The sequence below is a fragment of the Hakea prostrata genome, chromosome 9, assembly GCF_041222555.1.
Source record: "Hakea prostrata isolate BN-2017 chromosome 9, UWA_Hpros_2, whole genome shotgun sequence".
Taxonomy (NCBI): Eukaryota; Viridiplantae; Streptophyta; class Magnoliopsida; order Proteales; family Proteaceae; genus Hakea; species Hakea prostrata.
In genome coordinates this window covers 1,609,338-1,632,567 of record NC_142608.1, presented here as the reverse complement: position 1 = coordinate 1,632,567, position 23,230 = coordinate 1,609,338, and the positions used below count along the sequence as shown (strand labels likewise).

Sequence of the window (23,230 nt, the reverse complement as noted above, 5' to 3'; positions counted from 1 at the left end):
TACACGCGCCCCTTGAAGTCCCAGAACTATAAAGGGTGCTCTCAAGCTGATAGTTGCTCCTATTAACCAGAGCATTTGAGCAACTTTGTGACGAACATATGCTCTTTTTTGGGTGACATTCGATGATCATATGCTTGGTAAGGGTTTTAACTCAGTTTCTCAATAAACAGAGAATGATACAGAATCAAAAAGAAAACTGGAACCATAGACAGAGATCTGGAGACCCAGATAATGTTGATTGTTGCAGTAGGTGGTCTGAAGCAAATTGCCCAACTCGATGAAGCAGGTCTAATTTCCATCACAGTGACTCACACTATCACAAATTTTCCAAAAACAAATGAATAAATAAAAACCACACTATCACAAACACAAATGTTTTCTCCTAAAAAAGTTATCTAACCTGCTTAGATTCACATAATTCCCAGTCATAACTATGAGGTCCATTGCTACAGTTTCAAATCCTTCAAGGATTCACATCATTCCCAAGTTCCAAACCTGCTTATGTCATAGTTTAAAACCAATCAGAGATTCACATCAGTCTCACCTATGTTTTGTAATTTTTGCCTCCCTAACTCCTTCATTCTCCTCTCGATTGAACTGGGCTTTCACTTTGTTTCTAAGAAGATTAGAATAGTAGTAGAAGAAAATAGATTTGATTAGGTTTTACAAAAGGCACAAAAGGCTGAGGAGCTGTGCAGTGAGACCAACCAAAAGTGGATTGAACCAACCCTTAGACGCCCTCATTATCGAGTTGGGATTCTTTACTCCGAGGGGTAGAGATCTGTGCTCTCCTCGCATCTCTCTACCACACATTAAGAGGGAGCTATCTCTGAATACGGACAAGAAAAATCAGAGGTGGGTTTTACGATAGATCCCAAATATAAATGAAGCATAAACCTCTACCGGACCAAATAGAGACCTTGAACTCCTCATTATCAGCACATAATCACTTCACCATATCATCAATGATTTATATTATAATTATACCCAAAAGACATTAGAAGATTGGCTCCTCATACATCTCTCAATACCTAGTATTGCCTTAGTGCCAAAGAAACCTTCCTAGGGTGCAGTGGAGCCACAAAAATGAAAAAGATTTGTCTCTTGGTATTTCTTTAGATTTCTTTTGATTCGATTCTATCTTTATCTTAAGATACATATAAACAAAGGATCATGTTGCAAGACATATTACTGCTTCTTTTTTCTTCTTTTTTGGGTGATAGCAAGACATATTAGAGCTAAAAACAATTTGTTTGAGCATTCTAATTGATTAAACATGTTTATGTAGTTGTCATTTGCTTTTAAGTGACAAGAAACACGGCAACATTATCTGCTTTGCCTCAAAGCAGAGATAATAATAAAGGAGACTTCTCCCAAGTATCAAAAAGTCTCTAAAGGGATAGTGCTGTCGGAGGTCTGAATCACATCTCACCAACAAGTTGGACCCACTTGGATCATGCATTGGCCCCACCCAAGATCGTTAACCCTAAACTTGAAACCCTAACTCACTTTCCTCATAGTTAAGATTGATATAATTTTATTTTATTTTATTTTTTATTTTTTATAAAAGTATAAATTGAATATATTTAAGGGGAAAAAAGGGTTCCCTAGACCATGGAGTTCATGAAATCTACTCTCCTTGATAGATTTTTTGTTGAATAAAAGACTCACTGGAGTTCAAAGATCAAGCAATCAAAAAAGTAAGATCTATTACGACATCTTACAAAACGAGAAAGATGAACACCTAAGGATATCAAATAGTATGGTATCCGTAGGACAAAAATTCAATACCCAAAACCAAAACCTTACTCGTACCATTGTCGTATCTAGTTACATTTATAAATTGTCATGATACAATAGGATTTCAATATGAAAACTATATGTTTATGGGTATTAATGGTATAATAATGGTTCCCTCGTATAATGAATATGAAATGGTACAAAGACAGTACAAAAAAGAATGAAAAAGGGTATACATTACCTTAGAGAACATTAAAAATGTTTAGGATGATGGGTGAAAAAATTTAGGTCAGATTTACTATGATTTTTAGGGAAGTATTTACAGAATGCCGATCAAAAGTAGCCAAAATTTTCTCAGCTTTTGATTAATAAGATCCCAATTATGAAATCACATCTTCTTTTCCAAATGCTTAGGGGAGAATCCGGATCATCACCCCTGTCGGGGAGCACTAATTTTACCACCACAAAATCGGTATGCCCCACAGCTGAAAAATATTTGTAAAAAAAAAAAAAAAAAAAAAAAAAACTCCCATCACCCACCCCCTGGGCCCCCCGTATTTTGGGGTGGAAAAGCCGTCAGGGAGCACTTTTCGCAGATCCGGACTCCTTAGGGGAAATCTGGTCTCCCTGGACACAAATTTTTCTGAAAGAAACCAGACACATTGAGTTCAGCAACCATGAGGACTTTCGAAAAAGAAAAAATAATTAAGGGCCTGTTTGGTTACTTGAGTCTGTAGATTTCAAAAATCTGGAGATTTCAAATCTAAAGACTTCAAATCTCTGGAGTCATGGTTCATAAAATCAACTGTTTGGTTAGCTTGAATCCTTAGTATGAAATTTGTAGATTCATCCTAAAAAAAACATTTATTGAGTTATGGTTCAAATGTTTACCGCTTTCATAGTACTCATACCCATAAATTTATAGATTCACGTTTTTAGTGTAAAAAAGTGAATCTCTAGATTTCATGAATCTAGGGATTCACACAACCAAATGGGTAAAAATCTCCCATTTGTGAATCCAAAGATTTGAAATCTCTGGATTCACGTAACCAAACAGGCCCGAGAATCTAGGCTTAATCAATGGCTAAATAGAGAGAGAAAGAAAATCATGTGGGCAGCTCATACCCCAAAGCTTTGGGTTTATGGTTAGTATTTGTTATTGAACTCTCTTTCCTAATATGGAATTAATTAATAACCGAAAAATTATCTTAAGATCTGGGCAAGCATAGTTAGGTTTGTAACCCTACTAAGCTACTAACAAAGATTATTAGTGCCATAATAAATAATTGCAAACTCTTCTATATTTTAATGTAACTATTGCTTCAAAGAAATCTATGATATGATATGATTAACTTGGCAAATTATAGGAACCCATCAATCAAAAAAGTTAAATGAAAGATTATACGAACAACCTCAAGGGATTGGTTCAGTTGGTAACAAATCAGCGCTTCATAATATGAGATTAAGAATTTGAATCTCTTTCGAGTTAAGGGGCAAAATCCCATTGTATAACAATAACAACAAGCTTTTTTCTTAATTAATGAGGAAGGTTACATCGATTCTTTGTTTATAATCAGCTTTGTTTCAAATGATACTAGATACAAGCATGGTACACTGTGTCGGTGATATATCGCCATGTCGCTGGGGGGCGACACGACTCCCCTAGCGACACGATATTTACAATATATCGGCAATATATTGCCGAAATGTCGATACATCGCTGAAAAATTGATAACATATCGCTACATTCGCATATATAATAGTATTTCATTCGTTTTTCATCGATTTTTTGTTCGATTTTTGCTATAGTGACATAGGACCTCTACAGGCTCCGAGGGCGCTGCCCCCACACCCCCGCCGGGGCGACCTCCCTGGACCCCCGCCCACTCAATATTTGAAGCATGAGCCATACTCAACATAATTGTATAATGAATTGTAAACTTTAGTACATCTATTTGCTAGTTGTGTATTTGTGTTCTGTTTACATATTTACATTAGTTTATAGGAATTTTTCAAACTTCCAGTTTTGCCCGCATATAGCCAAACATGTGCTAATTATAAACTTTAGATTATGTGATGTTTTAGGTCAAAATAACACTCCCAATGTGTTTATTGGCCTCAAATTAGGCTACACGTCAAATTTCAGGTCAAAATGACCTGAAATACCCTTCGAAACAGGGGTTCAAAATCGAACCCCTACCAAAAGTTGGCTGACATTTGGCGACATGTCGCCCAAGTCGCCGTGTTGCCATGGTCCGACACGGCGACACAGACCGACATATCGGACCATGGATACAAGGCAAAAACTCCATTATTTAAATAATTAATAAAAAGCCTATTCAAAAGATGTTGTCAAGTAACATATCAACTGACCTAAATGAGCTTTAAATCTGAAAAAAAAAAAAAAAAAAATTACAAAACCTGGGCCTGTTTGGTTACATGAATCCAGAGATTTCAAATCTCTGGATTCACAAATGGGAGATTTTTACCCGTTTGGTTATGTGAATCTCTAGAATCATGAAATCTAGAGATTCACCTTTTTACACTAAAAACGTGAATCTATAGATTTATGGGTATGAGGTGAAATCCAGATATTTCACCCCTATTATAAAATCATTAAACATTTGAACCTTAACTCAATAAATATTTTTTCAAGATAAATCTACAAATTTTATTCCAAAGATTCAGCTAACCAAACATTAATTTTTTGAACCATGACTCCAGAGATTTGAAGTCTATAGATTTGAAATCTCTAGATTTTTGAAATCTACAAACTCAAGTAACCAAACAGGCCCAACTTTAGCTAGGGACAATTTTCAATCCTCTAAAAAAACATAAATTTTATTTGCAAGCTATGAGTTTATGAGTATACTTAAAAGTTGGGCATCATTGAATCAAACAAGTGGCAAGTATTTTAAATTGCCTTGATAAACTTATGAAAGCAAATTGCCTACATAAAGGTGGCAATTATTATTATTATTTACAACAATAAAAGTAAATAATAATTTTAGACAGTTGGTAGGTTAATATTGATGGGATTTGTCACAATAATTTATGATTTTCTTAGCTATTACCCTGAGACTTCCATTTTCCAAATTGGTTGAAGGATTCATCAATGGCGTGTTAGGTGTTAGAATTTAGATGGAGATGGAAAGCTACACACTACACTTGCTGCATTTGAGGTGTTTGATAGATTATTTCACCCAATTAGATAGGGACAAAGAAAAGAAAACTATGCTACATGCATGTCACATTATTTCAAAGTTTTATATAAAATGACTTGTTATGTATTCAAAATAAATTACTCAAATGAGACTTCCCATTATGTATTTGAAAAGGAATTATTCAAATGGAACCTCTATAGGGTTTTTAGGATTGATTGAAAATGATTTATCATTGTAAAATTAGGGTTTACTAAATGAATTTGCATCTATTACTAAAATAAAAAATTATAATTTGTCGTTAAATGTTCTACATGATAATTATACTTACCCATGATGAGAAGAGACCTAACAATGAATCTCGACACTCTTGCTAGCAAATTTTTTATGTTGGTGGGTCCTTTCTTAACATGAGTAGGCATATCAATACAGAAAACTCCAACCACTATATAGATTAGTTTTTTTCCTCGATAAATCCAATGTTGATATCAATACAATCATATTATGAGATTATACATTGATATCTTGTGTTTTTTTTTATTAAGATTAAAGAGAAAATAAAATCAAAACTATTCTCTCGGAGTCAGGGCGGAGTCTCATTTTCTATTTAAATTATATGTGTAAAAATAATCTTCTAAAAATATATTAAAGGTGCGCGAAAACTGAACCAGACGACCTGAAAAAGGAAAAAAAATATTGTAAATTATTGAGCATTAGGGTTTCAAAAAAATATTGAGTTGGATTGTCCACCTCTATATGGAAAAGTAGATGAATGAAACCAACCAACTTAGCTATCAAGGAAGTTAGGGAACCTGAAGATGGAAATCTAGATCATTATTTTATTTATTTATTTATTTATATTTATTTTGATAACTATAATTGATAAGTTGTATATGTTAAAGTCCAACTGCCAGTTTGGGCAGCAAGTGAACGTGGGACCAATTAATGTTGTGATATATATATAAAATTCAATGCCGGTCTGGTCCAAAAGCTGAACAGTTAGTTTGTAATGTCTAGCATTTTAGGGTCATTTTATAGTCTCTGGTATATCTGTCTTCCCCTGTCTCCTATTTCCAACTTCCTACATGAAAGTCTTTACCAGAAAAAGAAAACTTCCTACTTGAAAGTCAAAAGTAGCAAGTTATACATGTATATCTGAAGGATTGAGAATCAAAGTTTGAAATGTCGCCCAAATGTTGGGTGTTGGTGGTTGTTGATATCATTGACGAGAGGATATTTCAGTGACATTTCACTGAAATTTGGCAATGTGTCGGTGAAAAATTAACCTCGGCTTCAAAAGGTATTTAAGGTCATTTTAGTTTGAATTTCGATGTATAGCTAATTTGAGGCAAAAAAAAAAACATACTAAGAGCATTATTTTGGCCTAAAATATCACTTAAACCAACGTTCTTGATTGACACATGTCCAACTATATGTGGGCCTAATTGAAAGTCTACAAAACTCACCAATATAAATATAAAAAAACACACAGGCAAGCAACTAGTGAAAAGAAGTACCAAAGTTTACAATTCATTCTACAATCATAAAAAACAATGCTACTACAGAAGAATGGAAAAGGAGAGTTGGTGAACTTGAGACCTCTTTGATTTCTGTCTTTACCTGAGAGACTATTACCATTGTACTAGAAGTTTATCCACTCTTATTAATAACTAGCCTCTCATTCCAATCTTAAGTTTTTCCATGTTGTAGATCATCCTGTTGTAAGTAAAAATAATGCCTTTCGACCTTGTAATTCAGAAAAATGCAGGAATGTGAAGTAGGGGATGGGATGAGAGGCACTGTACAAGTGCAAATAACTTTGAATTTGTCAAATAATGATGGATTTTTTACATCCTTTACCTTTTCTTTATCTTGTATTTCTTTTGAATATAATTGTGGATACATCATAATTTGACTCTTTGTTATAGGAAATTCATTATTATTATTTTTATTATTTTTATCCCAAGTAAAATCAAACTTGACGTCTTAATCTCTTAGTTGGATTAAGCCTACTTTTTGGCAAAATTATGAATATGAGAAACATGATCCTAAAGTTTTTATCTCACAATCTACCAAGGAGTTCAATTCAACAAATGCTACCATGGAATTAAACTTTCTCAATATGGGAATAGATGCGATTGCAAAGAAAGGCAAAGGCAGTATTGAATTCATCATCAAAGATGCAAAGGGTATAGTATAAAGCAACAATATTTAAACCGTTCGAATTTGACAACTCGGCAAGGACAGACAATGACAATTAGAGCAAGAATTATTTCTTTACTGCATTATGGAAGATTGGGTAGGCTTGGAGTTCGAATCAAATTGTTTGGGCGTTATCAAGATACTCAATGCATTACCCTTATGTTTCTATTCTAATGGATGATCAGTTTTTCTTGTTTCAAGAAACTGTATTTTATACATATACGAAAGGGGGAATGAGGAACTATTACATATAAGCAGTACATGGAGTCAAACTCATGACGCCTTTATCAAGATACTCTAGTTGTTGTCAATCGATCAAGTCTTTGGTGGTAATGAATGATCAATTTACCCAAAAAAAAATCAATCTGTGGGTTTGGTCGACCTCAATTTTAAAAGAGAGAGAGAGAAAGGAAAAAAAACTAATAATCGAATGGGTCAAGGAAGAAAAGGATCCACTTTGAGTTTGAACCCCACCGTTCGTCTCAACTCTCTGACACTTAATGATCCAGAGACCCAACGCTTTCTAATTTTTCCAACATTCACTGGCTTTTCTTTATTCCCTCCACCTTCCCGCTGATATCAAGAAGAGTAGGAGACCTCATTCTCTCCCTCTCTCTCTCTGTTGCAATTTGACGAGTGATGGTCTTTTTCTATCAACCAAAGCAGAAAAACCCTAAAGTTCTGATCTATGAAACCAGGTATTCCTTTGCGCTTCTTTCCCGTTTACTTTTTTTAAGTTGCCTTGCGTTATGCTTGATGGGTTTGCTTCGCTTTATTCTCGAATTTATTTTTCTCCTTCTGGGTTGTTGTGGGGTTTTGGATCTGTGGCGGGATGGGTCTCTGATTAAGATCTCGATGCATTTTTAGTTGAATTATGTATGTAATGCTGGATTTCGATCCTGCTTCCTTCTTCTTCTTGTTTTATTTCTGGGGTTTTTGAGTTTCCTGGGAGGTCTGGCAGGACAAACTACATTTTCTAAGAGGCTTGTTTGAATCATTTCTTTGCTCCTCTACTTCGTGGGTTCGGTTTTTATTTTGTTCTATCTATTTATGGACTACTTTTGCATTTTGAAGTGGGTTCCTTTTTCTTCATTTCCCCCCCCCCCCAAAAAAAAAAAAAAAAGCGCTCTTGCATGAACTTCATGTTTGCACCCTCTTCGTTTGGTCTCCTTCCTTTCCCATTTTTCAATTAAGTACTCCTCCCTCTCCCTCCACCTTATAATTGGGTGTTGGGTTTTCCTCAGTTTATTCATGTTCCTCAAAATATTGTAAGTAATTGAGTAAATCTCTTTCAGATACCCTTCTGCTGCTCTGGATTCGTGATCTGTGTCTTCCTTGTTTATATTTTTCCTATCTTCTCGAGACTATCTGGTTTGATTTAGTAATTACCATTGTGCTGATCTGTGTATGGTTTTTGCACTATTGAAACCAACTCTAGTTACTTCTTAGATTTATTGTTTTATTCCCCCTCTCCCTCTTTCTTATAACTTTTAGGAGTAGTATTAGTATTCTCTTAAGTTTTGAAGATTGAAGTATGTGAAAATTTGATCTTGCTAATTTTATCAGTGCCAGAAATCATCCTGCGCTAAAGATGCACCTTTGATTGAGAAAAAAGAATATTTTGTGATCTTGAGAATTACATCAATCCAGAAATCTCTTACGATAAACCTGCAATTTCTGATTGGCAAGATTACAGGGTGTGGCTTTAGCCTAAGATGATTTCTGGGATAGACATGGTTTCATGTCTTAGAGGAGCTTAATGCGTTATGCTGATTGGTTTCTGTTTTTGTGATTTTGAAGTTAAGTGCTTATTTGTTTCTGACCCTCTTGATCTTGTCAATTGTGTCAATCTCAGATATCTTTTCATGCTGAAGCTGGGTTGAGAAAATGAAAGTTTTGTGTTTGCTAGTCGGGAGCCACATGATTTTGAAACTGGGGACTGAGTGATGGATTTGTTGAGTTTCATCTATATAAAGTGTCAGAATTTCTTTGTCCGATGGCCTCAAGAGGTGGTGGTAGAGTCCCCTCGGAACAGCAGGCAAAGACAGCTATTATTCAAACTGTAGTTATAAAACCTCGCAAGCCCTCACCTTCACAGGTATCAAAGACTAGCAAATCAGAGCTGGCTACACCTAAAAAATTACCAAGATCTGTTCAAACAAATCCATTAAAGCAGGCTCCCATAGAAGGCACAGATAAACAAAAAACACAAAATTCTCAACTCAACGGGTCAATCAACTTGGCACCTGATAAATTAGAGCCAAATGCCCTGTCTGATAGTCTGAAGGGATTGCCAAAGAAGCCAAATCTTGCTGCAAATGACACCAAGGTATCACTTGAAGGTGTTGGGGAAGAAAAGAAAACATCTGAGTACAGCAGTGTGAAGGATAAACCAGCTTCTGTGAAAGTCAGTGACGGTACCAGCACTTTCACGAAGACCAGTGGTAGTGCCAAAATTAGTGGAGCCAGCAGTAACACCAAGTCCAGTGGTAGTGCCAAAATTAGTGATCATGCTGATTTTGTTGAGAGTGGCAAGAGCAGTATATGCAGAGGAAGCACAAGCAGTGATGTGAGTGATGAAAGCAGCTGCAGCAGCTTTAGTAGCAGCATCAACAAGCCTCACAAAGCAAATGATTCCAGATGGGAAGCCATACAGGCTGTAAGATCCAGAGATGGGGTATTAGGTATGAGCCATTTCAGATTGCTGAAGAGGTTGGGCTGTGGGGATATCGGGAGTGTCTATTTGTCAGATTTGACTGGGACAAAGTCTTATTTTGCAATGAAGGTTATGGACAAGGCGTCTCTTGCGAGCCGTAAGAAGTTGCTTCGGGCTCAGACTGAAAGAGAGATACTGCAATCATTGGATCACCCATTTCTCCCAACACTGTATAGCCACTTTGAGACTGACAAGTTCTCATGCTTGGTGATGGAATTTTGCCCTGGTGGAGACTTGCACACACTTAGGCAAAGGCAGCTCGGGAAACATTTTTCTGAGCAGGCAGTAAAGTATGACATTTGATCCTTCTCATATTTGCTATTGAGTTAAATTGTTATTTTGCCTTTGAGTTGGGAATTCTTCTAGACATGTTTTGGTGGTAATATTTAGGTTAATCTTCTTTCAGTCCTAAATTAATATTTCTTGGACACATCCCTCTTGCCTTGGTGTAGGCTATATTGTAATATTGTTTCAATTTAAAACCTAAACAATTGAGAAAAATGCTATCTGAATGCAATGCTCATATCTTCTTGTGAAGATGCCTGCTTCAGCAGATCCTTTTAATTTGACTTGTGTGGCCTTAATGCGGAGGCAAGTAAGTATCTCATCAATTTGTGCTTTTAGGAAACTAGAGAAAGAATCTTGTTTACATGCAACTGTTGGCCATCTATACTTTTTGGTGGTGTCGTCTGTTAATCAATAATTGTGAGAGTTGATAGGTCCCTAGTAACACAAGTCCACACTCGACAGAGAAAGTAAATCCCTAAATTCTAGGGAAGGAAACGATTGGCGAGCTTTGTGAGGACTTTAGGATTAGATTGAAGAGTCATATTACATCGAGTTACTTTGAAGAGTCCATCGAATCGGGTTACTTGAAAGTCCATCGAATTGGGATGATTGTAAACACGAGGAACGAATGCATAAATAGGGGGAAGGAAGAGTAGAAGAGACAGTTGAGCACAGAAAGTTTATGTGAGAGCTATTGCTCTTGGGTAGCCGAGGACCCCCGGTAGAATGTATCTTATTCAACTATTCAAGTCCATCTCGAGTTATTCCACCTGTTAAATAGCCCATTCGTACCAACAAATGGATCGAGCATCACGATCCGGGAAGTGAGATGACATTGTCGATCTTCCGGCAAAAACGAGCGGAGGAATGGTGATTGAACGGCAACATCGTCCGCAAGAACACGGCGAGTAGCACCAACATCCGGAAGATGATGCGTAGATTGGGTCCCGGACCGGCGAAGCGGATTGGGCGAACTCACGAGGCCTTAGAATGGAGTCGAGATGAGAGCGATAAGAAACCACCGCTTGGACAACCAAGGTGGTGAGACAAACGGCCGAAGTCGATGAAAGTACACGTGAAAATCCAAGCGAGAATGAGAGCGGTGCGAGCCACCGGAAACGCGGCCGAGGACCTGCCACCGAATCAAGAAGAGAGCCGCGCCGGAAAACCTCGGCGGCACAGGGCCAACGCGCGAAAGGAAGAAGAAGACGATGGAGATAGGGTGGGTTGGTCGGTCACCTAAACCGGCATGGGTTGGCCAACCCGAGCCAAAGATTGGTATTTGGGCCCAACGTATGTTTCGTCTCAACTTAAGGCCCAAACAAACCAAAAAAAAGCAGACCCCAAGAAACCCCGGGCAAGCCCACCCAAAACCCCGAGAGAAGACACCGAGGACAAGGTGAAGCGGAGGAGAGATAGGTCCCTAGTAACACAAGCACACGCGGGGAAAGAAACCAAACAGGGAAGGAAACGATGGGATTTGAAGAGTCCAGTATTCGGGTTACTAGGATTAGATGAGAGCAATACAGCGCCCATCGAATTGGGAGAGAAAACAGGAACGAGCATAAAAGGGGAAGGAGGGGAGACAGTTTGAGCATTGAGAAAGTTAGTGAGAGCATGCCTGGGTAGCCGAGGAATCCCCCGGTAGAATGTATTGTTTTATTCAACTTTTAAAGTCCATTTTCTTCTGAGTTTTCCACCTGTTGTAGCCTCATTGTCCTAAGAGTTTGTTTGCCAACTTTTTATCTTCTACAATGGATATGCATGTTGAATTGTGCAAGCACAGTGAACATTGGATGGAGGAGTTCGAAGGGATCCACAGTGTCAGTTAAGTGCCCTGGAAATACCAGATTAATGGCCAAAATGCAGGGAATATATGAGTGAAGTTTGAGATCTCCTTAAGAGGTCATGCCATCAAGATCAAGCTTGTTTTATCTAGTATCAAGAATTTGACATGCATTTCAGTTTCTTCCCTCATAGCATATGAGGATGTTTTTAATCTTTTGATTGGCCCACTTTAGGGAGTGAAACTGGCTGGTAATTGTCTGTCTATGATTCTTAGGTGGGAAGAGGATTTTGTTTCACAAGGGTGAGGTGATTATGAGGCAACTATCCAGATGTCTTATGGACTCCTACTTGAAATGGACTGCTGATTCTTTGCATGTCAAGGGATTTTTAAGTTGCTGTGATTTGTGAATGACCACCAAGAGATAGTGATGGTTGATTGTGAGATGTTGTGGATTGCCGTCCCATCAAACCCATTATTGTTAACATTTTTAGAAGTGATGCTTATCCTCTCATTTTAAAGGGGATACCAATGCAATGTGGAATGAGATGGCTATGTGTATTAAGAAGGTGGCTAAAGATGTTCTAGGTGAATCAAAAGGAAAGATCCATTCTTATAGAGAGACGTGGTGGTGGGATAGTGAGGTTCAAGCTGCCATTAGGAATAAAAAAGCTAGTTTTAAGACATGGCAAAGAACTAAGGATGTTGAGGATCTTCAAAGGTATAGGTTGGATAGAAATGAAGCTAAGAGAATTGCGGGAAAAGCAAGGGAAAGGAAGTATGAAGAGTTATACAATAAGTTGGGCACAAAGGAAGGGGGAAAATCTATTTATAAGATAGCTAAGATGAGGGATAGGAAGAGTAGAGATCTTGACCATGTTTGATGTATTAAAAATGGAGATGGTAAAGTATTAGTTTGTGAGGAAGATATTAAGAAAAGATGGGAAACATATTTCTCTAGTTTACTAAATGAGCATTCTTCAAGCACTTATGTTTCGGACGATTACACTTTTCACCAAAGCACCAATGTCCGAACTTATATACGTAGAATTTTGATGTCCTAGGTAAAAGAAGCTTTAAGGAGGATGAAACTCGGCAAGACACAAGGTCCTGATGAAATCCCAATTGAAGTATGGAAGAGCTTAGGTATCCATGGACTAGTTTGGTTGACTAAGTTGTTTAATAAGATTATGAGAATAGCGAAAATGCCAGATGATTGGAGGAAAAGTGTTGTGGTTCTAATTTACAAAAATAAAGGAGATATTCAAAGTTGTAATAACTATAGGGGCATTAAATTGATGAGCCATACGATGATATTATGGGAGAGAATAATTGAAACCCGTTTGAGACACTTAACTACAGTTACGGAGAACCAATTTGGGTTTATGCCGGAAAGATCTACAACGGAGGCTATTTACTTAATTAGGAGACTTATGGAAAGGTATAGAGAATGTAGGAGAGATCTTCATATGGTATTTATTGACCTAGAAAAAGCTTATGATAGAGTCCCTAGAGCATTAATTTGGCAAGTACTAAAGAAAAGAAGTGTTGCAAGTAAATATATAGATATAGTTAAGGATATGTATGATGGTTCGGTGACTAGTGTTAGAACAGTGGGGGGACAAAGTAATGAATTCCCGATAACAGTTGGGCTACATCAAGGGTCAACTTTAAGCCCATATCTATTTGCACTGGTAATGGATGAATTAACCAAAGACATTTAAGATGAGGTACCCTGGTGTACGCTTTTTGCGGATGATATTGTGATTGATGAGACTCAAGTGGGGATTAATACCAAATTAGAATCATGGAGAGTAGCTTTGGAATCAAAAGGCTTTAAACTTAGTAGATCGAAGACAGAATATTTAGTTTGTAACTTTGCTCATGATCGAGCAGATGATGAGGTGGTGATACTTGACGATAAAGAGATTCCTCAGAGTGATTGTTTTAGGTACCTAGGTTCAATCATAAGTAAAAGAGGTGATTTAGAAGATGAGGTTTCCCAAATAATTAAAATAGGGTGGATGAAGTGGAGAGGTGCGTCCGGGGTCTTATGTGATCGACGTATTCCATTAAAGCTTAAAGAAAAATTTTATAGGACCGTTATTCGACCAGCTATGATGTACGGTGCAGAGTGTTGGGCTGTTAAAAAGAATCATATGGATAAACTCAGTGTAGCAAAAATGAGGATGCTAAGATGGATGAGTGGCAAAACTAGGATGGATAAGATAAGAAACGATCATATTAGAGTTGGTTTGGGAGTTGCTCCCATAAGTGATAAGCTTAGAGAAAGTCGTTTGAGATGGCACGGCCACGTTCAACGGAGACCTATAAATGCTCCTGTACGGAGAAGTGATATAATCCATATTGAAGGAACTAGAAGAGCTAGGGGTAGACCTAAGATAACCTTAGGAGAAGTGGTGAGAAAGGATATGTATAGCTTAGGCCTTGTATCTAGCATGGCCTCGAACAGAACTGATTGGAGGGCAAGAATCCATGTAGCCGGCCCCATTTAGTTGTGACAAGGCTTATTGTTGTTGCTGCTGTTGTTGTATGCTTATCCTCTCATTTCATAAAACAGAGGCCAAGTTTTTCCTCCACATGGGGGGAGTTGATGCTGGAGATTTCCATTGGATAGATTATGCATGTTGATGATCCCAGATGGGGATAAACCGGGTAAGTACAAGTTAGAGTTAAGTTTTGTTTTAGTTTTAGTTTCGTTATGGGTTAGAAGTCTTTTATTTTGAACACTGGTTTGTGGTACCAGGTTGGTATGTTAGCAAGAGGTTATATGATATTTTTCCTCAAAAAAAGCATCTCAGTGCACAAGGCTTCCTGCTACTAAATGGTGTGGTAGGAAACATACGCTATTGAACCTGTTGCTTCGTAGGAGAAGCTGTTTCTAAGGTTTCAACCCAACCAACAACAGGTTTTTCCATTGGGTCAAGACTCACCCACTGAGACCTTTTTCCTTTATCCTGTATATCTTCTGTTTCTGGATCACTTCTCTTTGCTGTTATTTCTTGTCGTGTTCTACTATTTCCCCTTCTTTTGTCTTCTTGTTTCTTCAGTCCTGGTTTTTTGTCTATCTCCATAATGGATGTGCTGTTCCGGTTACTCTAAGGAACCCCAGGCAGGAGTTTGGTCTCTCTTGTTAACCTTTGGAACATGATATTTTGGGAATTAGCCAATTAGATTGGTCATCTAGGCGGATTCAAAGCTCTAGGAGTTTTGTCTTTCAATCCTTGAGTTTTATCTTATATACTAGTGTTTAGACAGCTACTGTAACCACCGACTGATTCAATTTCTGGAAGTTTTCTCTCATCTGGGGACTTTTGCATTGTTTATTCACAACTTGGGATGAATTGGGTGCGTGGTTGAGATGTTTACTCCGAAATTGCAAGACCATCAAAGCTCTAATGAAGGAGTTCCCTTCTTCACATTGTTCTGGTTTTGTGCCTCCTAGTTCGTTTGGTGGTAGAGACTACTATTGTTGCCCTTCTTCCCCCCCCCCTTTCTAGTTATATATATTCTTTGCTTGACAAGACTAACCCTTCCTTTACCCTTGAATCACTCCTGTCCTTTATTTTGCTCTCACCTTGGTTTGCATCAGTTGGTATCAAATTCCAAATTTTTGGTAGTTAATAACCCTGACTGGTCACTTCAGAAATCTTGAGTTGCACAAGTTGTAGCAGGATCTGGCTGAGAATCGATAGAAATTTCGGGCTAGGCTTGAAAGTAATGAGGCAAAACTTGACACATTCATGGGAAAATTTAACCGGCTCTCAGTTGCATACTTTACATACCATTCATAGCTTGACAAGTTCATGGGAGAAACTTAAAGACTATTTACACCAGGTCCTCAGTTTCATACCTTATATATTATAGATACACCTCGGAAGCAACCACCTGATCCAGCTGTATGCTAGAATGTTACATTGGCAATTTTTTGAAAGGAACTATGACATCAATTGAGGTTCCAGATTTTGGTGTTGAAAAGGGGCCAAAGGAATTTGTTGATTGGCTTACTAAGGTTCAATGACTTTTTTTATGGATATTTTTCAGAGTGGAAGTTGTAAGCATCAAGTTTACTCAATATTCATGTTCTTGTGTGGATGACGTGTTATAAACAAGGCTTAGTAATTGACTTGTCAGCGACTAATGGAAGTCTACAGATTCAGCATGGGGTTGTTCGTCCTTCTTAATTAATGATGGTATTTTTTTTTAATAATTGCGAAATTCTCAGCAAGTAGATAACTGAGACCAAATTTAGGTCCTTCTTCCTATGCCTTTATCTCGCATTGACCTTCTCATTAAGTAAACAGCTTTTGTTGTGACTCTACCTGGCATAAAACCAAATTGGTTCACCAGGGTATGAGTCTCTCTTCTCAAACAAGCTTCAATTGTTTAACAATTATTGAACATTGGGTTATTTGGTAAATTTGTTGATGTAATCGTCGATGTGTATGAGGATGCGGTGATTGTGGGAGGTTAAGGTGAAGAATTCCCAATTACAATTGGGTTATGTCAGAGATCAGCCTTCAGTTCTTATATCTTTTTGTTTATCATGGACAACCTATTTGAGGTTTGGTGGTGTATGCTTTTCACTGATGATATCATTTTGATGAAAGAGATAAACGAAGGGATTAGTGCTATACTAGAGGTGGGGATCAACCTTGCAAACAAGAGGCTTTAAGATTAGTAGAACAAAGGTGCAGTACATGATGTGTAATTTTATCCATCCTGTTGGAGAAATTGGCATGGTGTGAATTGATGAAATAGATGTACCACTAAGGAGGCTTTTCTAGATACCTGGTACCAATGGTAAATAAGGATGATAGAAGACAATGTTTCACATAGAATTGAAGTGGGATGGATGAAGTGGATAGGTATGCCTGGAGTGTTGTCTGACCGTCATATTCCCTTAAAGCTTTGAAGGGAAATTCTATAGAACTATTGTTAGGCTTTCTATGGTGTATTGGATAGAATCTTGTGCGATTCATTAGATCAAAACTCAAACTCAAAATCCACCTTGGCCCTTCATAAATTTAAGTTGGCTTGAGATCGTAGCAAATTATTGCATTTATTTTTCTTTTCTGGCCAACTCGAATGGCGATCTCAAGGGGTATATGATGGGGGATGGGGCTGAAGTTTCCTGTCCAACCTTTTTTAGGCCTTTCAAAGGTAACGGTGAGTTATGGTTCAGTTTTATAGATAGGGTAATAAGAGGGAATGGTTTATAGGTGGGTTAATTGTAATATCATTTTGGGATTTGTTAGGGTCAAAATAGTCTTACGTATAGGGTTATAGTGTTGGTCTATAAGAATGTAAGAGGAAGGCAATTGAGAAAGGAGCGAAGAATGAATTTCCAAATTCCTATGTCTCACTTTCTCTCTTCTCTGATTGTCTTCCTCAACCCTAATCTTCTAATTTCCATCTAAAATTTCCTCTACTCTCAGCATCTAAATTCAGTGTTCGTAACATTGGTTTGACTTGCCAGAATGAGTGGACGGTGGTTTTGCAAGCATGGAGAGCGGAACATCAAGCAAAGAGAGCCAAATTTTGTGAGATCACAAAGACGATGTTTACTCTGATATCATCCATGAACATAAAGCTTGATCAATTGCTTACACAAAGAGGTGTTGTTTCCCTACCTGAACAAATTCCACAACCAGCACCATTGGAAGTGTTACTCTGTGCGATGGAGTCGCCGACGTTAGAGATGGAGAGGTCAAAGGACAAATATCAAAATGACTGACTTGACTCAGATGTGGTATAGGTTGATCCAAGTATTGTATAGGGAGGTTTGAGCAGTGGTGATTCGAGAAATGCAGAAGGCGAGTTGAGCAATGGTTTGAACAATGATGCTTCGAGCCTTGTACATGGCGATTTGAGCATTGGTGTAGAGAGCAATGTTACAGTGGTGGTTCAAGCAAAGATTCCTAAGGACGGGAGGGAACAACAATCAATCGACGGATCAGTATGCGCATGAGGTTCCTAATCTGAGTAGTGAAGTCACCGGAAAAATCATCCCAAGGGACATTGACAACCATCGCGGGGTCCTCTTAATTGTAGAATCGTCTCTGAGGCGTCTAAACTGGGGATCGATAGTATGGGATTCTACATGCAATCTCACTCAGTTAATGGGTTTCAGTAGCACGAATGGAAGGAGAGGAAGAGTCATTGCTCACAAAAGGCCCTTTGGTTGGCAAAGGAAGTAATCGTGGTGATGCAACCATTGCTGAAACCCTCATGGCCTAAGATGGGTATCGCATGGAGGAGAGGCGGATGTTGGCCTCATCGTAAGAGGAGGTGGCAGCGATGAATGGGTTCTAAGCATTGCTTCGTCCACGATTCATTTCCGCCGTTCATCGGAGACGAGACGAGTTCAGCTATTGTGGTGGCGATTAGGGTTCTCCTTGAAGACATTAGAATCGCAGGTGTAGAAAGGAAGAAGAGAGTGGTAGACCAGGTTGGTTTCGGGTTGGCACTTTCGCTTGGCCCAGACCAAATCAGGAAGATGGCCCAAGATATTAAGTTAGCGCCGGGGAATCTCCGGATCACAAAGGGGAACGTGGTGGGACCAGACAGAAACAGAGATTACACACAAAACGGACGAGATTAGGGAGAGGGAAACGAGTCCCAACACAAACGTAGGATTTGAACCAATTCAAAAATATTTTTGGAATAAATGAAATTATTCCAATCACAACAAACGTTAATTTATGCCAGACGAGATTTGGCGAGTTTGAATCAAATTTTGTCGCCGTCCACGGCCCTTAGAGATTTGGGCATTATGGATCATGCAAGTGGCCCATTCAACAAATTCTCACAACTAGGCTCTAGAGAGGTCCATCAAGCACAGGCCAACGGGTGGGCTAGGAAATGTGCAACCAATTCCAAAAAGCCTATGGGCCAATATTAATGGTTCTTCATACAGGGTATTTTCAGGAAGTCACTATACAACCTTCTGCTTCCTTCAACTTTACAGCCAAGCCAGTGACCCAAGCCAAACAAAAAGTGGAGATAAGCAACCAGTGTCCGTCCCCAAGGGGAAACATCTCGCGGAATGACCTCAGAATTCTGACAGCCAATTAGTCAACTCGTTCACTGCCAGTGACCATGTTTAGCGGGCGACATGACATTTTTGTGCAAACACTAAGCTTCAATGCTTCTGTCGGGGGCTTCCAAAGATCTGTACTAAGAAAATGGTTGGATTCCTTTTGATGGATCAGATCGCTCAGATCTGGTGGGTAAACTAAATCTAGCTCTTATTGGATTTGGTTCCTTGGGAAGGTATTTTGTTGGACAGTTGGGGAATCAGCTTGATTCGACTGAGGAATTGATTGGTATCGGTCTTTTCCAGTCGAATGGATGGCCTTCAATGGTTGCAGCATTTGGAAAGGAGAAGCGTGGGTTGATTATGGGTATTTCCAATGCTCATACTACTATTGGAATCATAGCAGGCTCTCTGATTGCCTCAGCTTTCTTGAAGTATGGATGGGCTTCTGTTGGAGTTGAAAAAGAAGATGGTAAAGTGCAATTTCCTGTGAAAGATGGAGAGAGAGTGACAGCACACTTGTTAGAATCAGAATCATGTCTAGTCAAGGAGTATCGGCTTGATACTGAATCTTGGATACACCAGCATGTGGTGCTGCAACAAGTTTTCTACTCCACATATGAGCCTACAGGTATGAAACAATTAGAAGAGCATAGAAGAAATTCTGTTAGCCAATTTGCTAGTATGAGTAGAAAAATTTCCAACCTGGGTTGTGTTTCATTGCTTGCTGTCAACGATACTGAGGTTCATGGTCTTATTCTTGAGTCGGAAGCATGAGGTCTAAGAGAAAATTGGGAGTGATTCCAATTTCTTACAGGGATTGGCTGGATAGTGATTTCAGTGTTGGTGTTGGGGAGTGTGTGAATTTCTGTTTGGCCATGAGTATGAATGAGAAGGATTTTGGTGCCAAGCTTTTGGATTACCTGAAGGCACTCAGCTTCTTTACCCTGGAAAGAGAGGGTCTCTAAGGTTCAATACCTCAAGGAGTTGGGTCTTAGTAATGAATATGTTGGGCGATTGAAGGCATTCAAGCCACAATTGCTAGCTTGCAGTGGTGAAGAAAGATGGAAGTCCCTGGTAAAATACTTACATTACCTATGGGAGAGGGTAGTAGTGTTGGTCTAAAAAAATTGTAAAGGAAGGCATTTGAGGAAGGAACAAAGAATGAATTTCCAAATTCCTATCTCTGTGTCACTCTTCTTTGATCGTCTTCCTCAACCCTAATCTTCTAATTTCCATCTAAAATTTCCTCTGCTCTCAGCATCTAAATTTAGGGTTTGTAGCACAGGTGCCTCTGATCTATTAAAAAAATGTGTAAACTAGGGTTCCATTTTTATCATAAGTTGCAACTGCTAAGATGAACTAAAAGGCTAAAATGGCCTATCCATCCTTGATATACTGAGAAAAAGTAATCAACTCATACATTCATGTTGGAATTAAGAATGTGATAGATGACACAAATTTCAAACCTCAAATTACAATGAAGTAGTACAACTCATAGATCAAGAGCTCATGATTCGTGACTACGCCATTCATATACTCTTACAGATTTTAAGTAAATGAGATTGCATGTGCTTGGACCCCAGAAAGGAAAATACTGTACCTGTTCCACGTGATGTTACCTACCCTTTGCTTGTCCATTATACCCATCTCATCCTACTCAATCCTGGATGTAAACTTGAATTGGTCACCAACAGGTCCAGAGGTAGCCTTACTTTTTTTTTCCCTCCCAATCCTTATATGTTGTTGTCTTTTTTTTTTTTTTGTTTTTCTTTTTTTAAATCTTAGCTTCTTATTTACATTCTTTACCTATTATGCTTTCCTGTTACGTGCTGATGATTTCTTCTCATCTATGTTTCCTAAGATGTCACAGAAATGGATATTTTTTATTTATCTATTTTTCTTTCTTTCTTTCTTTCTTTCTTTTTTTTTTTTTTTTTTTGGGGGGGGGGGGGGGGAGCTGTGGGGAGGATGATACTGAATGATAACATTGTATACCTGACTGCATTTGCTCTTTTGGAACATAGATCTTTTGTACTTCCTGTGCCGAAATGATATGTTCAGATCAATTTATGTCTGACTTGATAAAAATATATATCAGTAGAATAAGATGCCTAAGCACTTCGAAGACTCTTCTTGAACATTCCAGGTATTACGATACAACCAAACTGGAATTTGGAACATTCTCTGTTGAAGACCACTCAAAATAGAAACAGCAACTTCAGAAAGAATTAGGGTCTTTTCACTGTAGACGAGTTTACGGTAATAGAAGAGGGAAGCCCATCTATTTTAAGTTTGTCTTAGCGGAACATTGGCAGACCCTTTAAGTTTTCTCTACCCATTGGTAGAAGCACATCAATCTTTTTCTTTATTATTATTATTATTATTATTTAATTTTATAGATGCTTTGGAAGCACTTATATCTTTTAGACTCTTGCAGTGCCATCAAGCATGAATATGGAAGAATACATGCCCCATAAAGAAAGTGCATAATTTTGGAAGAATATAGCCTTAGTATGCTGAGGTTTTTGTGGCTAATGCATTGAACAAAAATTGTTCCACTTCGTGGATCTATATTGTTGTGTTTATGGTCCCCCACTTTTCCTTCCTGTTAGTAGTTATGCATGCAATTTCAGCCTTGTAAAAAATTTGTAACCTATCAATATGTGTGAGTGTTCCTGTTAGTAGTTATGCATGCAATTTCAGCCTTGTTAAAAATTTGTAACCTATCAATGTGTGAGTGCTTGTTCTTTTCTTTGTCCAACTTTTTAATTGTTTAAATCATTGTGACTGGTTTCAATATGCAGGTTTTATGTAGCAGAGGTCCTCTTAGCTCTTGAGTACCTCCACATGCTTGGGATAGTCTACCGTGACCTTAAGCCAGAAAATGTCCTTGTTCGAGAAGATGGTCACATAATGCTCTCGGATTTTGACCTCTCTCTCCGATGTGCCGTCAGCCCAACACTAGTGAAGTCTGCATCAATTGAATCTGACCCCTTTCGGAAGAATCCTGTTTACTGTGCCCAGCCAGCTTGCATTGAACCCTCTTGCATTCAGCCTTCTTGTGTGGTCCCAACCACATGCTTTACGCCACGCCTCTTTTCTAGCAAGTCAAAGAAGGAGCGGAAGGAGCGAAAGCCTAAAAATGAGATTGGAAACCAAGTCAGTCCATTGCCAGAGCTCATGGCTGAGCCATCAGAGGCTAGGTCGATGTCATTTGTTGGGACACACGAGTACTTGGCTCCTGAAATTATCAAAGGTGAAGGTCATGGGAGTGCTGTAGACTGGTGGACTTTTGGGATCTTCCTATATGAGCTCTTGTTTGGTAAGACTCCCTTCAAAGGGTCGAGTAACCGGGCTACCCTTCTCAATGTAGTGGGTCAGCAACTTCGGTTTCCGGAGTCACCAATTGTCAGTTTCTCAGCAAGGGATTTAATAAAAGGTCTTCTGGTTAAGGAACCACAACGCAGGTTGGCATACAAGCGTGGAGCAACAGAAATCAAGCAACACCCTTTCTTTGAAGGAGTAAATTGGGCTTTGATACGCTGTGCAAGCCCACCTGAGATTCCTAAGCCAGTAGAGATTGAGAGGATTCCAGCACCCACTGCATCATCGAGCGTGAAGGCTGCAGTTGCAGCTCCAGATCAGAAAAGCTCTGATAATTATCTTGAATTTGATTTCTTTTAGTGATTAAGTGAACTCATGCCATTCTGTTGTATTTGTTGGAGGATTCAGAATTTACTGAATATTTAAGAGAAGTTGTCTTGGTGGCTCTTGACACAAGGGGTTTGGGGAAAGATGGGGAGGTTGATATATGGATGGATCATATGTTTGTTGTATTAGAACCATACCAAATTTGTATTGCAAAAGTGGAAGTGTTTAATCATCTTTTTATTTTCTATATGATCTCTGGAGATTCATGATTCATGGTGAACCTAGGAATTACTTTGCTCAAGTTTCTCTTGCGTTTCTTTCAGCGTTTGATCTTTCCTCTGCAGTTGCTATTTTTTCAAGGACCATATTTGTCTTATCCATGGCCACGAGGCCAGTGCAAGAAGAAAATCTGACTTCAACATCATTGATCTGCTGTTAGAACATGAAGCTGACCTTCTGCACCTCATCATCATTGATCTGCTGTTATAACATGAAACCTGCCGTCTTTTTTTTTGGGTAAGTGAAACCCGCCGTCTTCTTTATCATAGGAAAGTCTCATTCATATTGTAAATGATCTTCATCTCAAACCCCCCCCCCCCACCACCCTCCCCCATTAGTAATGT

General features: G+C 38.5%; 1 protein-coding gene across 2 annotated transcripts; it reads left to right on the top strand.

The window, feature by feature from the left end:
• The first annotated feature begins 7,524 nt into the window (after window positions 1-7,524).
• LOC149003942 (serine/threonine-protein kinase D6PKL2-like) lies at window positions 7,525-23,119 on the top strand. Of its 2 annotated transcripts, XM_089168570.1 has the most exons (3): window positions 7,525-7,801; window positions 8,959-10,109; window positions 21,761-23,118. In XM_089168570.1, exons 2-3 carry the CDS (start codon window positions 9,100-9,102, stop codon window positions 22,638-22,640), a joined length of 1,890 nt encoding a protein of 629 aa, XP_089024696.1. In that variant the 5' UTR covers window positions 7,525-7,801; window positions 8,959-9,099; the 3' UTR covers window positions 22,641-23,118. The 2 variants fall into 2 exon arrangements, with proteins under 2 accessions (XP_089024696.1, XP_089024698.1); XM_089168572.1 differs by lacking the exon at window positions 7,525-7,801 and having other exon boundaries at window positions 9,037-10,109; window positions 21,761-23,119.
• The last annotated feature ends 111 nt before the right edge of the window (window positions 23,120-23,230 follow it).

What these genes read in the sequence shown, in the direction of transcription:
- LOC149003942 (XM_089168572.1), top strand. Translation starts at nt 9,100, where the DNA reads ATGGCCTCAAGAGGTGGTGGTAGAGTCCCCTCGGAACAGCAGGCAAAG. An exon ending in TTTTCTGAGCAGGCAGTAAA is followed by an intron (nt 10,110 to 21,760) that starts GTATGACATTTG and finishes TTCAATATGCAG; the next exon opens with GTTTTATGTAGCAGAGGTCC.